Source organism: Cannabis sativa, chromosome 8, assembly GCF_029168945.1.
Source record: "Cannabis sativa cultivar Pink pepper isolate KNU-18-1 chromosome 8, ASM2916894v1, whole genome shotgun sequence".
NCBI classification, from domain to species: domain Eukaryota; kingdom Viridiplantae; phylum Streptophyta; class Magnoliopsida; order Rosales; family Cannabaceae; genus Cannabis; species Cannabis sativa.
In genome coordinates this window covers 44,647,694-44,662,851 of record NC_083608.1, presented here as the reverse complement: position 1 = coordinate 44,662,851, position 15,158 = coordinate 44,647,694, and the positions used below count along the sequence as shown (strand labels likewise).

At 27.8% G+C, this 15,158-nt stretch overlaps 3 protein-coding genes across 3 annotated transcripts; 2 read left to right on the top strand and 1 right to left on the bottom strand.

Moving 5' to 3' along the window:
* Positions 1–225: 225 nt before the first annotated feature.
* On the top strand, positions 226–4,115 carry LOC115698589 (uncharacterized). Its single transcript, XM_061102022.1, has 4 exons — positions 226–444; positions 3,141–3,605; positions 3,686–3,791; positions 3,876–4,115. Exons 2-4 carry the CDS (start codon positions 3,409–3,411, stop codon positions 3,915–3,917), a joined length of 345 nt encoding a protein of 114 aa, XP_060958005.1. The 5' UTR covers positions 226–444; positions 3,141–3,408; the 3' UTR covers positions 3,918–4,115.
* On the bottom strand, positions 4,104–5,031 carry LOC115698588 (protein CHLORORESPIRATORY REDUCTION 7, chloroplastic). Its single transcript, XM_030625695.2, has 3 exons — positions 4,873–5,031; positions 4,487–4,623; positions 4,104–4,412 (listed from the first exon to the last, which is right to left on the bottom strand). The coding sequence occupies exons 1-3, from the start codon at positions 4,925–4,927 to the stop codon at positions 4,140–4,142; spliced, it is 465 nt and encodes a 154-aa protein (XP_030481555.2). The 5' UTR covers positions 4,928–5,031; the 3' UTR covers positions 4,104–4,139.
* Positions 5,032–6,668: 1,637 nt separating this feature from the next.
* Positions 6,669–8,934, top strand: LOC115701265 (uncharacterized). Its single transcript, XM_030629014.2, has 2 exons — positions 6,669–7,627; positions 8,721–8,934. The coding sequence occupies exons 1-2, from the start codon at positions 6,669–6,671 to the stop codon at positions 8,932–8,934; spliced, it is 1,173 nt and encodes a 390-aa protein (XP_030484874.2).
* Positions 8,935–15,158: the final 6,224 nt, after the last annotated feature.

Here is a 15,158-nt window from a genome sequence, read left to right as displayed (position 1 = left end):
AATATTGATTAAGAAAAGAAAAATTGTTTAAAAAAATATTGAAAGTGATTTTTTTTGTTTTTAAAATTTTGATTATCAATTAAAAAATTGAAAAGTAAAAACAGTTTTATAGAACATATTTTTGAAAAATATTTTCACTGATTAAAAAAGTGTTACCAAACGGCACCTAAATTATTACGATTAAGTTTAATCTCTTATTTATATTTATATAAACTTTCTATTTTTTTTCTTTCCATTTTATATATATATAGCCCAAGATATTAGTCCCGATTTGGAAAAAGTTAAAAAATACCATTTTCTTTATATATTAATCAAATTTACCTTCCTATCAAATTTAATTTAAATATACCTCTTAGTTGTAGTGAAAATATAGATGGGCTGCTTGGGCCTGCACTGAAATTGGGCCTTAACTTTAATCACCGCCGAAGCCACCAACTTTCTTTCGTTCTTTTATTTTTGGGGATTTTTTATTTATATACGTAATATTATAAGTATTAACAAATATAACCATAATAATTTAAATCATATCATAAACGCTAATGTTATACCTATATATAAATAAATGCATGCAATTTCCTTGGGCCACTATTCAATAGCGCATTTTTTTTTTTTCTAATGCATGACCATTAACCTTTGTTAATTTTTGATTATTTTTTTTCTTTTTTTCACTTTTTTTTAATAGAATTCATTCAATTCAAATAATTATAAAGGAAATGGCTTATCAAACCAAAGAGTTCGACGAATACAAAGGAACAAAACTCCAATCCGCATAGCACTCGGTTTAGAATAACAACTACACTATTAATTATTTTGATTAAAAAATAGTACTAATATGACCTACTCTTTCTATGAATTATTTTAACACGTGGAAAGCATATAATTTTACACTATCACAAAATAAGATGTTTGAAACTAAAAGTAACTATTTAGTTTATTTAATAAATTTTTAAAAAATAACCAAACTTTATACTCAAACAAATTCAAGAATATATACCATACTAAAAGTTTTTTTTTTTTTTTTTTTGAGAAACATATTAAAAGTATTTTTGATTGTACTAATCTATCAAAAAAAAAAATAATTTTATACTTAAGAGTTACTAAATGTTATTAAAAAAAATAAGACACTAAGATGTATACTAATTGATTTCTATTTAATAAGTTCTATTTGGAAATCATATTATCTTATATACATCCTTGTTACCTACTAATTAATTACTTTAAAATTATAGTTTCATCTTACCTACCAATTAATTACTTTTAATTTTAAAACTATACTTTTCTTTATATTATGTTGATCAAGATGTATTTATGTTATTTATATATATATATATATATATAACTTTTACGTGACCTTCAAATATATTTAAAATTAATAATACATTAAAATATAATAAATTATTATATGGTTTCTTAGTCAAATTTATAATTTGTTCTATAATATTTAAAATACTATCTAGTTTCTTTATAAGTTATTTTTGAAATAATCAAAATTGTTCACTAAAATAAATTAATGTTAACAATAATTTAATTAATTTCAATCATTACATAACAAAATATTTACTTTTAGTAACTTATAAAAATAGTTGGTATTTAGTCATTTAAGTTTAAGTATTAAATATGTATGTATATATAAAATATATAGCTTATTATATAGTTTATTAGTAAAATTAGTATGTATAATAATTTTTATAGCAACTAATTTTATTATACTTAAGATACTATTTGGTAACTTTTTAAATTTTTATATTAACATATCAAAATGCTTTATTATATAAATTTGTTATTAATATACCATATCGTAACTTTTAAATATAATATCATAAATACCTCAAAAAAAAAAAATATAATATCATAAAAGATTTTATAGTAATTTATAATCTTATATATAATTTGCAATTAAAATTGATTTGCATAATTAATTCTTATTAATTTTATGGCAGGTTACTATAAGTGTCTTATTATTTCATATTTAAATGTAGCATGATAGTATCTAAATAAGTCTATTTTATTATGTAATTTCGATAATTATTTTTTAAAAATATATATAAGGAAACTAAACCGTGTCTTAAGTACCACATAATTAGTTACATTACAAAAATATTATTTTAGTTAATATTATGTTGTCTTATTGTTTAAAATATTTTACGTTACATTTAATTGTAGTAATAACATTTTTATTACCTCCAAAATTTAGTTGCGAATTTAGTTGCGAATTTGATAGATGTAATATAATGTTTAAGATACTATTTGATTACTCATAATTTTTTATATTCATATTAAATAAATTTATTTTAAGCATATCATAGTAACTTTTTTTTTATGTAAATCATTTGGTAACTTAAATATAAAATAACAAAAAAATTAATTAGTCTATGATACTAGTTTGTATTTTTTTTCTTCTTTTAATTATGAATTTAGGTTACGTTTTGTTAACAAAATATTTATTTTTATAAAAAAACCTAAATGACTTTTGACGACAGTAGCAACTTATTTTACAATATCTTTTTTATTAACTCATAAAATTGATTTGTATATTAAATTTTATTTGAGTTAATAAAAAATAATTAAAAAGTTACATTTTTTTATAAAACCTATTTAAATGGTTCGATAAAATTTGTTTATATAGAATTACTAATGAAAATTTTTAAATATAAATAATAAAATACTTTTTAGTAATCACTTAATACCAAATGATTTGTTAGTTTTAAAATTTGGTTAATTTAATAAAAAGAAAAAAAAAAAAGCTATTTTTTATTTGCATATCAAAATATTTAATTAAAAAATTAAATTACAATAATATAATTTTTAGCTCTTGCTGGTGAAGTTTAAAAAATTTATATAGAATTTCAAAAAAAAAAAAAAACTGAATGTCATTAAAAAAAAAAAAAAAAAAAAGAGTAAAGTAATACATTGAGAAAAAGACAAAAAAAAAAAAGTAAAATAATTAGTGAAGTTAATATGTCAGAAAAAGAGAAAACATGAGCAAAGAAAAAAAAAAAACTCAGTGGCTAGCAAAAGAGAAGAATATTTGTTTTGGGTATACGCGCATAAGCAATTTATTAAAGAAATTCGGTACTTCATACAACATTAAAACATTGAAGTCTATTTTTATAAATTTTTTAGAAAATACGTATTTGTAGGTAATTTTCTCTTTATTTTTTTTGAATGAGCAGGCCGCCTTGAAATGAAATCCGACCGTTGCAAAAATTATCCCTCTCATCCCCAAACGGTCACCTCTAAAAAACACAATCTTCTTCCATTCCAACGTTAAATCCCTCCTAAACCTTGTTTTTCTTTCACACCAATCATTCTCTCCATACCCTGTTTTTCCATTCAACCCCTTATTATTTCTTCTTCTTCTTCCTGCTTTGTTTTCAGGTAAACCACACACAGATATAATAATAATCAATGGAGAACAGGGTTGAAATGCCTATTGAAAGCCCAAGCGTACCTGAGAAAACAGTTTCCCAGCCAATCACACCAACCCCAGTTCGTATCCAAACAGATCAAAATACTCACGACTCTCCCAATTCTGGGATCGACTTGCGCAAGCCCACCACCCCAGATCGTCTTAATGTTCCCAAGGCATTTATATACCCAGAAAGGTAACAGATTAGATTATAATCATTCTTATATACATAACATTAGTAACTGAAAACTTATTCTATTTGTTTTGATTTTGTAGGTATAGAAGCCCCACTGATTCGATGATGTCCCCTGTAACGAAAAATCTTCTTGCAAGAACCAGAAAGGGAGCATCACTTTTGCCACCAAGTAAAAATCAACTTAAGGTCTGTATATGTATAATTGAATCAAATGAATTATTATTTGTATTTCGTTTACATAGCTCATTTTATAATGTCATACTGGTACAGATTCAGGATTTGCTTCTCCCAGATGTGGCTCTTCTTCAGTGATTTAAGATTTTGGGCATTATTGTATCTGAAAGGGTTGTTCTTTTTTCAAAGGGGGTGTTCGTTAATGTAATTTAAATATATTTTCTATTTATTTATCAATAAGATTCTGCTCAGCATGTCCCTATGCTTTGCTTTGTTTAAGAAATTTGATTCTTATAAATAAAAGCTTGACACTAAAGCAGCTCAGATTATAGTTTCACAAAATAATTATTATTATTATTATTATTCCAAACGAACTTCATACCATTGGACTGAACCAACATCTCCTTGAATTTCAAGCTCACAAACAGAGGTGACCAAGTAAGAAACAGCATCATCAATGCTTTCAAATCTAGCAAGGTCTGGAGGAAGAGACTCGCCTGGCCATTTTTCCAGCCAACCCTTTAGCTTAATCCTCAATTCTTCTTCAGATACAAACTTCTCATCCTCTCCTGGTTCCAATAGTACATAAGTTTCTGAGCTTTCATATATCCTTCTCCTTCTCACTGCATAAATCTGACCCCAAAAAGTTACTAAGAAATTTAATGTGTGGTTACAACATCATATATCAAAGTCCAAAAATTGGATACCTTCACTGGAGTTCTGCATTGGCTGGCCATTTTAGGCATTTTTGTATGGATATAACAACTGGGATATATCTCACTTAGTCCTGCTGATCTCAAGTGAAACGATGGCGTTTGAATATGGTAATCTGTTGCTTCTTTGGCTGCAAAACTAGTTTTTTAGAGACTTTTCAAACTTGATAATCTTCAATTTTGCAATGGTGAAAATCTTTTCCAAAATAATGGGAAAACCCCAGGTGTTTATTTAATTCCACAATCTCAACTCAAAATTTGCACATGCTGAGATTACAGGTTTTCATGGATTCAAAACACAGGTAGAAAGAGCTAAAGACAAAATAATTATCATTGATTAAATTAGTTATGTATATGTAAATGAATGGAGTAGAGCTTACAGTTGAACCACAGGACTCCATTGTTGAATAACTGTTTGTCCAAAAGTTTCTCCATAATTAGTGTCTCTTTTGCCTTTAGATTACATATTTGTAAAGGGTATATAATATCTAAAAATCCCAAGTGGGCATATATATACCAAGAGATTGAGATAACCAGATAAAACTCAATCTCTACTGTATGGAAATTTCTTATCTTACCCTGACGGTTGTTTGATTTTTCAAATTTGCCCCCACACTATTATATATTTTTAAAAGAAGTCATGGTAGAAGAAATTACATCCGAACCATTTTCTGTTAGTCCTCATCAAGCTCTTACCCAGCAACAAAATTTTCAGTTAAAAGAACAATAATTTAAGGTTAAATTTTAATGAAAAAAAAATAAGGAAAATATAGAAATAAAAATGTGTAAAGAGTAATAATAATAATAATAATAATAATAATAATAATAATAATAATAATAATAATAATAATAACATCTATATACAAACCTCTATCCCTTTCCTATAATTATTCAAAAAGAAAAATATGGTGTAAAACAAAAGATTTATACAAAAATTTAATAACACATGAAACATTATAAGTGCCTTCCATAATCTTGTTTTAATTGATTTTTTATTTTTAAATTAGAAACATACAAATATTTAAAAAAAAACATATTTTGTAAAATTATATTCATTTTTTATTTTTTAATTATAGTATATTTGTGTTTTCTTTTATCAATATTTTTAAACCTGACCCTAGATTTGGACATTGGTCACCGGCTTGCAATTTGGATCCCGAACCCTAATCTAGATCCAGACCCGGGCAATCCTAAAGTGAGCCCCCTATATGTGCATTAATTTAATAAATATTAAAAAATTATGTTGAGGCAATGCTACATATAGGACCCACAATGAAAATTATGTTTTATTTTAGTTTCAACCAAACAGATTTTTTGTTAATTAAGTTTTGTTATGTTTAATTTTAATAAATAAGATTTTAGTTAAATTTATATATTATAAATTAACATGTTTTTTTATAAAAAAAAAAAAAAACTTGTCCACATGGTATTAAATTAACGAAAGTCAGTGGATGCTAAAAATACTTTAGAAGAATGATGATTTGTGTATATTTGTGCCACAATTTTTTAAAATTAGGTACTTATTAACAATAAAATACACAAAATGAGTATTTATAAGACAAATTTCCCTATATATTTATACATTCGATCCTAAAATAATTATGCTTGTTAGAACTAGAATTTCCGAGCTCCAAACCTATGGTAATAAAAGAGAAACTGAATGTACGTTAGAAACTGGCGGCAACAGAATTTTAACAGTGTTTAGTTACATTTACTTATGAATTATTATTATCTTAAATATGAGTTAATTAGTTAATAACATACTATATTACTAAAACCCCGACATTGTCTCCATGCCTCCCATTCTTTAATTCATATCTTAATAATATGATTATTGGTTTTTCTCATTTCCCTTATTACGGGTCCTAATAAGCTCTTAAACTAACCAACCTTTGTTGTGATATTCGTCATTATTAACCATTATATATGATATTATCTCTCTAGCCTCTCCTCTCTGCTTAATTTGTAATTATGAACTCATTTCATCAATTAATAGCAGGGGGAGAGGCACTAATTAAAGCTGAGATTTTCATTAATTATAGAGTAAGTTTTCTTTATAATAAGTATTTATATATATTCTTACTTTATGCAATTTTGAGTTCTAATATATTGTTATGTTTTGTTTATATGCAGTAGTTACCATCATTTTTGGTTCATGATCATCATCAATACAACAATGAATAATATTGTTGAGATCATGAATAATGAAAATGGAAACGAAAGTAGTAAAAATGTGAAGGTACGTTTTGATTTCGATGTGCCAAAGATCAATAATAATATTAATAATAATAAACAAGAAGAATTTAACATCTCTAGGCAAAATTCAAGATCATCTTCTTCTTCTAATTATTCACCATTATCTGATGATGGTAAACAAGAAAAAGATGATGATGATGAGATCATCAATTCTGATCTTTCATCACCAGTTACTAATAATAATAATAAAGATTTGGAATTCTCTCTTCAACCTAAACAAAGAATCTCTTATTGTGATGAGTACTCCTCAATATTTTCACCAGATATTAGTCCTCACCACCAAAATATTCCTTTATGGAGCCCTCAAAGCTTGTCACCCATGCATTCTTCTCTATTATCTCTAACCCCAACTACTACAACTACTACTACTAAGAAGGCTAATGGGTACGATCCAAATCGGATTCCAGCTTCGATTTTTTCGAGCAAGCCATCGAACCCAACAGAGTGGAGTTCAACCTCAAATGAATCGTTGTTTAGTCTTCACTTGGGGAATACGAGCTTCTCCAAAGACCAGTTTCTTATGTTGTACAAATCGGGAGAGTTGAACAAGCTTGATGAAGTCATGAATCTTCCACCATTCTTTCCTACTCGTAGTTCTTATAATAATAATCATAATCAAGTAGTGGAGGCATCATCTTCATCTTCGTACCAAATCACTGCCGCTGATCAAATATTTAGGTCGCTTCATACGGAGATGGAGTCATGTGAATCGAATAATAATAATGTTGAGCTTTATTATGGTAGTAGAGATTATAATAAGATCAATTCCAATATTAACCGAAGAAATCATATGGGCACTCGACGAAACAATTCTATTAGTCACCTCTCTTACCGTTCTGATGAGAGTTACAACAGCAACCGCTCTTTCAATTTTCCTATGTAAGTTTCTACTTTGCTTTAATTATACTTAAAACTAAGTAAAGTTTTACTTTTTTTTTTTTTTTTGAACTTCTCAGAAAAGTTACCGTAAGGACTTTTAAATTAAAAAAATTCAGAAAAAAAGAAAAAGACTTTCAAATTAAAAAAAAAAATTATCTACACTCCTAAGACTAAAAGAAGAGCTCCAAGAAGCTGAACCAAACATATTAATTTACACTAATATATTTTAAGTCCAAACACTTTATAATATAACATATATATATAGTACCTCTCACATATTTATTTTAGATTGAAATACATAAGATTTATCAATAAATGTATGACATGTTATATATAGTGTGTTGGTTACCATAAAATGCCCTCTTTAACATATTAAGTGGAGTAGCAAATACCACCCTTATTATACAAATTAGTTGAATAAGTGAAGGCTCAAAATTAAAATTCATGATATTTTTCTAGTTTAAGAATATATTTTAATAAAGGTGGAAGAGGCTATATATACATGTTACATTATACATATGTATATAAGGCTCTTAGACTGGAGAGATACAAAAATTAATTTTTATTCAGTATAAATAATACTTTTGTGATATTTTTGTAAAAAAAAAATTATTATTATATTTTAATGTATAATTGTAAATTTTAATGTAAAATTTAATATCTCATTTAATGTTAATTTAATAATTTATTAAAAATATAAAATAATAATTATACAAAAATAAATATATAAATTTTAATAATCATGCATGATGCAAATTTTACAATTATATATTATAATTTAAATTTAAATTATTTTTTGTTACGTGAGATATTTGTATCACAATTTAATCTAATATTGAAGTATATTTTTGAATTTTATATATACATCACTTATTTGATTTTCCATTAGAAATGCTAACATGTAATCATCAACCCTGAAGATTCGATCTTATAATGTCAATCATATTAGACTGATTGAATTTAAATTGATCCACATCTAATTTTAATTTGTTTGATGAACAATTATTTAAAAATTATAGTGGTTGATATATTGAATAATATATAATTAAAATTTGACAATTAATATGGTATTGTGATTATGTTTATAATATAGTTTTGGTTCCCCAACGGGAGAGTCGTCGAAGAGGTACACGGCGCCACAGACACAGACACAGGCACAGCCGCTGAGGGAGATGCTAAGGAAGCATGAACGGTCTCGAGTGTTTGATGAAAGAAGGCCAAAATCTTTTCTCCACAGATGGCTCACCCACTTGGGTTGCTTCTCTTTTTGCTCCACAAGGAGAACAAACCATTTTCATGACTACTAAGTCTTTAATTATATATGTTTTTTTATTATTATTTACCTATTAATTAATTGTACCCCATCATCACAACAATTAATCAGATTTCTTTGCATTTCTTACTTCCTTTCTCTCTCTCTTTTTTTTTTTTTTTTAATTATTATTCTTCATTGAAAAGAAAAATAAAAAAAAAAAGTCATCTTCCTCAAAAGTGTCTAATTAATAAGTATGAAGTCTTCTTCATTTTCTTGGAGGGAGAATGTGACTTTATATTTTAATTACAAAAAATGTTAAAAAATATTATTGGTGCCTAATTATGTATGGAGTCTCATATAATTTAAAAAAAATATTTTTTATAAAATATCGTTAATCAATCATAAAATATCACTTATAAAAAATATTGTGCACTACTAATATCAAATAGCAATACTTTTATATTATACATAAATACATAAAAATAAGAGATAATTGCAGCAAAAATTCCAAAAAACTAGAGTTGATGCAGATTAGTCCCCAATCTCAAAAATTGGCGGTAATAGTCCTCAAGGTCGCATTTTCTGTAAGTTCGTTGGTCCATTTTCTAACATCCGTTAAACTCAAATAAAATCCAAGAGTCAATTTTTTATTGGTCCAAATTATATTTTTAATTTAAAATAAAAAAAAAAAAAACTAAACAAATTTTTATTTATTTTTCTTTTTTTTTTTCTTTTATCTTCTTCTTCTTGTTGTTGATGCCCAGAAACCACCCCAAGAAGCCAAACTAAAACCCAGCACCAACTCTGATCCTTGGCAAGCTCGAAACCCAGGTGCTCCGTCCACCCTTTTAGTCCATCTTCTCCATTCACGACACAAGCTAACAAAAGTTAAAAAAATTCTACAAACCAATCTTAGTAGCAGATTTGGTAGCTAACAAAAATCACAATACCATAAAGTTTATGGTGTCGCTGAAACTGTTAGCTAAGAAAAAATAATCATCACCCATCATTGAGAGAAGGAGGCCCAAAAAGACCATACAAACCCTACACAACACCAAACTCTAATATAAAAGGTAAGATATCAATTAACCCTAATTTTTTCTTCAATATACGGCAACCTCACTTCTCTCTCTCTCTCTCTCAAGAAATTCAAAATTTCTCAAAAATACTTCTTCTCTTCTAATAGTTGCACCAAAAACTAGGACTAGGGTTCTATGGGTTTTCTATTTTCTTCTTCCTCTTGGTGCTGAAAACAAGGCTAAGGTTCTAATGGGTTTCAAATTCTCTTCTTCTTCTCTTTGTCACAGTTATGATTACAGTTCTTAGATTCTAGGTTTTCTTCTTCTTCTAACCTAAAATAAAATCCAAAAAAAACAACCAATATAGAGATCAAATCAATAAAAACACAAAACTCATCAATGGGCGAAGGAGACAAGACGTCCACAGTATTGACTTTGTCTTGAGTGAATTGATTAACGATGAAACTATAGTCGACGTTCAAGCTGTTGAAAATATTTTACCAGGATCTAGATTTACTAACAAGTATGTTGAATTAACATCCTAAATACAAATTCTCTAATTAAAATAATGAAATAAACACATAAGGGTTTAAGAAAACCTTACATTGATTGCAGTAAAATATAACGACTCCTTCCGTTCAAGATCTCTAGCCCTTGATTCCTTTCTGTAGCAGAGCATTATCAAGATCTGAACCTGGATCTCTTTCTCTCCTTCGGGTTTAGTTACCACCGTCTTACTCACTATGATTGAGTTGACTTGCTATGTGTGGGCACGACACTCATTCACTCAAGGTTTCGGATTGTGGAAGAACAATGAAGGAGGCTGAAATCACTAAGGAAGGAACTCTCTCATCAACTAGTTGTCTGACATAGAAAACTAGGTTTGATTTGGTTGAAGACATCAAGTGGATGAGTGAGAGTATCATGTTCATTTTATAGTGTTTCAATTAGGGATTATGGCTGAATTATATGAATTAAAAAAGAATAAAATATTGGGCAAAAATCCACATCATGGCCGTACACTATAAAACCAATTTCTAGTTAGATTTTTGCCACTTTATTTCAACCACTTATTCTTCTTTTCAATAATACCATATTTTCCAATTCAATCCTATAAATACTAAAACTATTTATTTAATAATTATAATTAATTATTAAATAAAATTATCATATATGTAATTTGTTAATTAGACCATACAAAATTTGTTAATTAGACCATACAAAGTCTCTTAATTAACAAATTGACCCCAAAACCTCTTTTCTTCACAATTAAGTCTTTGCTTAGTGAAAATTCATAAATAAGACATAGTCTGATTTTAGAATTATAATTGATTAATTAAAATCAATTAACTGAGTCTGCAAGCAGTATTATCTCAACTAGTGAGGGGACCATGGGCCTATAGAACCGAGCTTTTAATAAGTAGATCTAGAATTCACCAATTAAATTCTCTAACTTATTAGTTCCGCCTTGCGCCACTATAGATTTGGAATTGAATACACTCTTAGTTATATAGAGCGCTCTATATGTACCATGATATAAATACATTATGATTATCTATTGTTACAATCCTAATAGTCAATGATCTTCTATATATGATCTATACTGAATATGGATAAATTTACCGTTCTACCCTTCAATGTATTTTATCCTTAAAACACTTAGCAACCTATAAATGATACTTCAGTAAACTAGTATAATTATTGAAATGAGGCCTCAATCATTTATCTCTATTCAGCCAAGCTCGAAGAAAATCATCGTTTCACTTCTAAATACTTATAAAAGCTATAGATTCCATATCTATGTTTAGCGCTCCTACTCAATTGAACTACCATGTTCTTAATATGTATGTCATGAAACGATCCAATTGGTCGACTTTAACAAACAAATTGAAGAACATAAATAATACAACTAAGTTGAACCTAACCATATCAGGATAAAGATCCATAGACCTAAGATCAACTATTGATATTGACTTAGAAAGATATAACAGTAAGTTTATGATATCTTATCTAAGATCAATATCGGTCTTTTCCAATGTATACTCCATACATCCGATACTGGTAAACTTTACCAATGCCTTGGAAAGGACATAACACTTATCCAAGGTGTAAGTATACTTTATTGCTGATTATCATGTCAGTCTAAATTCAGTAAATTGACAAATCATGAGGATTAAACTTTTGAACATATAATCATGATTATATTTCACTGTGCTGACAATACTATAATCATGAATAAATATATATACATATATTTAGGACTTAATAGAATTTATACATTAAACATAATCATGAAATAAATTATATGAACCATGCAACATAAAAATGATTTCTTGATTGTTTATTAATTAATAAATTTGATTATATTGAAATGAGTTTTATTTAGGGCACAAAACCCAGCACAAGCTCCTACCCAAAACTCCTAGTTGTTCATGCCCTCCCGTTAGAATTGTCTCTATCGTTCAAGCCCTCTCATCAGAGCTCCTGGTTGTTCATATGTTTTTGACCATGGTGGTTATGGAGGTAACTAGAAGGAAAAGACGAAGAGGGAGAGAAGAAAAAGAGTCAGGGTGGGAATGGTGCTAGCTTTAAGGTGGGAGTTCTTGGTGGTGGGTTTTTAGGGTAGGAGTTCCTAGTGGTGGTCGGTTGAGTATGGTTTCCATGGCCAGGTGTATGCTAGAGAGACTCAGTCAGGCCCTAAACATCCATCTGTGGGAGAACCCCAAGTTGATTTGTGGGAAACTATGATTTGGAGACCTTGAGAGAAATGGTAGGACATGTCCGAAATCACACCAATGTCCTCCACCATAATTAGGAAGAAACACGTGTTGCAATGAATCACGTGTTCAAACAATAGAGGTGTGAATTCTAAGGATGGATGGATATAGATAGGTTGAATCCATGTCGGGTCAACAAGAAGTAATTAATTGTCGATCAAGGAAGGCTAATGACCTGATCAGGCGATTCCATCAACAGACTTGGGGCAAATGCGGGAAGGCTCACCGGTTAGGATGGATCCTAACTGGGCAAAAGAATCTTACATACCCTCTGGGGGACAGGAGTACAGATTGGAGGAGCGCCCAACTAATTATGTGCAAACACCTCGGCATGACAAACCTTCCAATTCCTAGCCTTGGAATTAAACTGTTGGCAACCCGTAGATGATCAAGTTCTACCTAATCACTACCTTGGAAGAGAAGATCATCACAATTTTTGTCCCCAACCTGGAGGGAGGAGAGATGATGTGTAATAACCGCATACTTTGAATATGATTTAGTAGAGAAATTAGCATTAATTAAGCATAATTCATGATTACATGTGATTAATTATTATTTGGGCCTTATTTTTAATAAATAGGCATTAGGATTATAATTTCACAAGTTTTAAGATTTTATTAAACTCTAAGTATATTATATATGTCGTGTGAAAATTTATAATTTTGTGATTTTCCTCGGTAACGATAAAAATGCGACAGTTTAGCTATTAGAGTCACACATTATTAGTTTAGAACTTTTCTTTTAGTGAAATTTATGTAGAGTTATCCACTATATACTAAATAGATAAACATGTAGTAAATATGTTGTGTATATATTACAATTGGCTTATTGTATTTTGTATATTGGCATATGTCTAAAACTTACTATAAAATTAAACGTTTTTATCATGAATTACAAAAATAATAATGCCATCAAAACGTCAGTCCAATGTCATGTTACTCTAAATTATGCCACATAATAAAAACATAATGAAATCAAAAACAAAGTTGGTCTTTTTAGCACGATGTGCATATGCATCTAATTGTGGTGTGGCTAGCCGACAAAATAACTAAAAGTAGCCCCTTCTCTAACTGTACTTGCCTTTTCTTTTATTTTTCAATTTTATTCTTGGGTGATAAAATATGATCATTGCTTTCTAAAATTATGTAATATTTCACCTTATGTGCCCCGCTATAAAGCATAAAACTTTCTTCATCAAAAAAGGGTTATGGAGAACCATCTCACTACAAAAAGTCCACCTTTGGTATGTTATGCCCTTGTAGAGCTTTGTTTAATTAAATTAGACAATTACTCTCACAAACATAATATTTTATTTATATTATACTATTCACAGATTTAATTTTCACCCCAATTTCCAAAGACAATAAATCAAGACAAATAGGTTTTCACAACCCAACAAGGAAAAGTGCTTTTTTATTATTATTATTATTTGTTTTTGTTTCTTTCTTTTATTTTTTTAATAAATAATAGAATTTTATTAATCACAATCAACTTAAATAATAATTAATTATTCACTTAGAACATTTTCTTGTTAGAAATACGATCATGATTAGAATTAGAAAAACGAATAATTAAACAGCCGCCTAATTCTCGGATCGTTTGATATAAAAAATTAAAATAAAATAACATAAAAAAGATCGCAGCATCACAATTAACCTTAAGAATACCTATATTCTATTTCATCCACTGCTTAGAAGACACAAAAGTAGAAACTCTTGTAGCAATTTCATTCAATCTCGTAGCTTAAGCATTTAACTATTGTGTAAGGTGTACTACTAACTAACAACTTTTTCAGTCGCAAAAACTTTGTTGTTCCCAACTACTAACAATGATTTCATAACAAGTCATCGAAGAACAAAGAATAACCAACAACGAAACAAAATAAAACAAGAGTAGAACACTTAAAGTTATGTCACGAAAATAAGACAAAAATGCTCAAAACTATATCACAAAGACAAGACTAAAATACTCAAAATCATGTCTTAGAGATAAGACTAATCACAGTAGCAAAAATCGAATGACAATAGCAAAATATAACCCCAACTAAGCCAGCCAAGGAAGGTCAGCGGACTTGGCCAGAGAAAAAAGATAACCTCTAATAGCTATAAATTTAAGAAAAATATATTCTTTTTTGAAATATGTAGGAAAATTTAAATAATGCACTTAAAATGATTTTTTTATATATATATTTTTACAATTATTTATTTATTTTTACATTTTTTACAAATATTTTACAGAATTTTCTCTTCTTTTTTCAGAAAAAAAAATATTATTTTATCGTAGCAATAAATGTTGTTTTGAAAAAAAAAAATAACACTCCATATTTTTATTAAAAAATTTGTAAAAGTATAAAAAAAATAAATAAATAAATAAATAAAAAATTGTATACCTATAAAAATGTTTTTTTTTTTGGGTATTTTATCAAATAATCCTAAATATTTATTTTATATAAAATGTAACTATGTAACAGAATTCTTGAG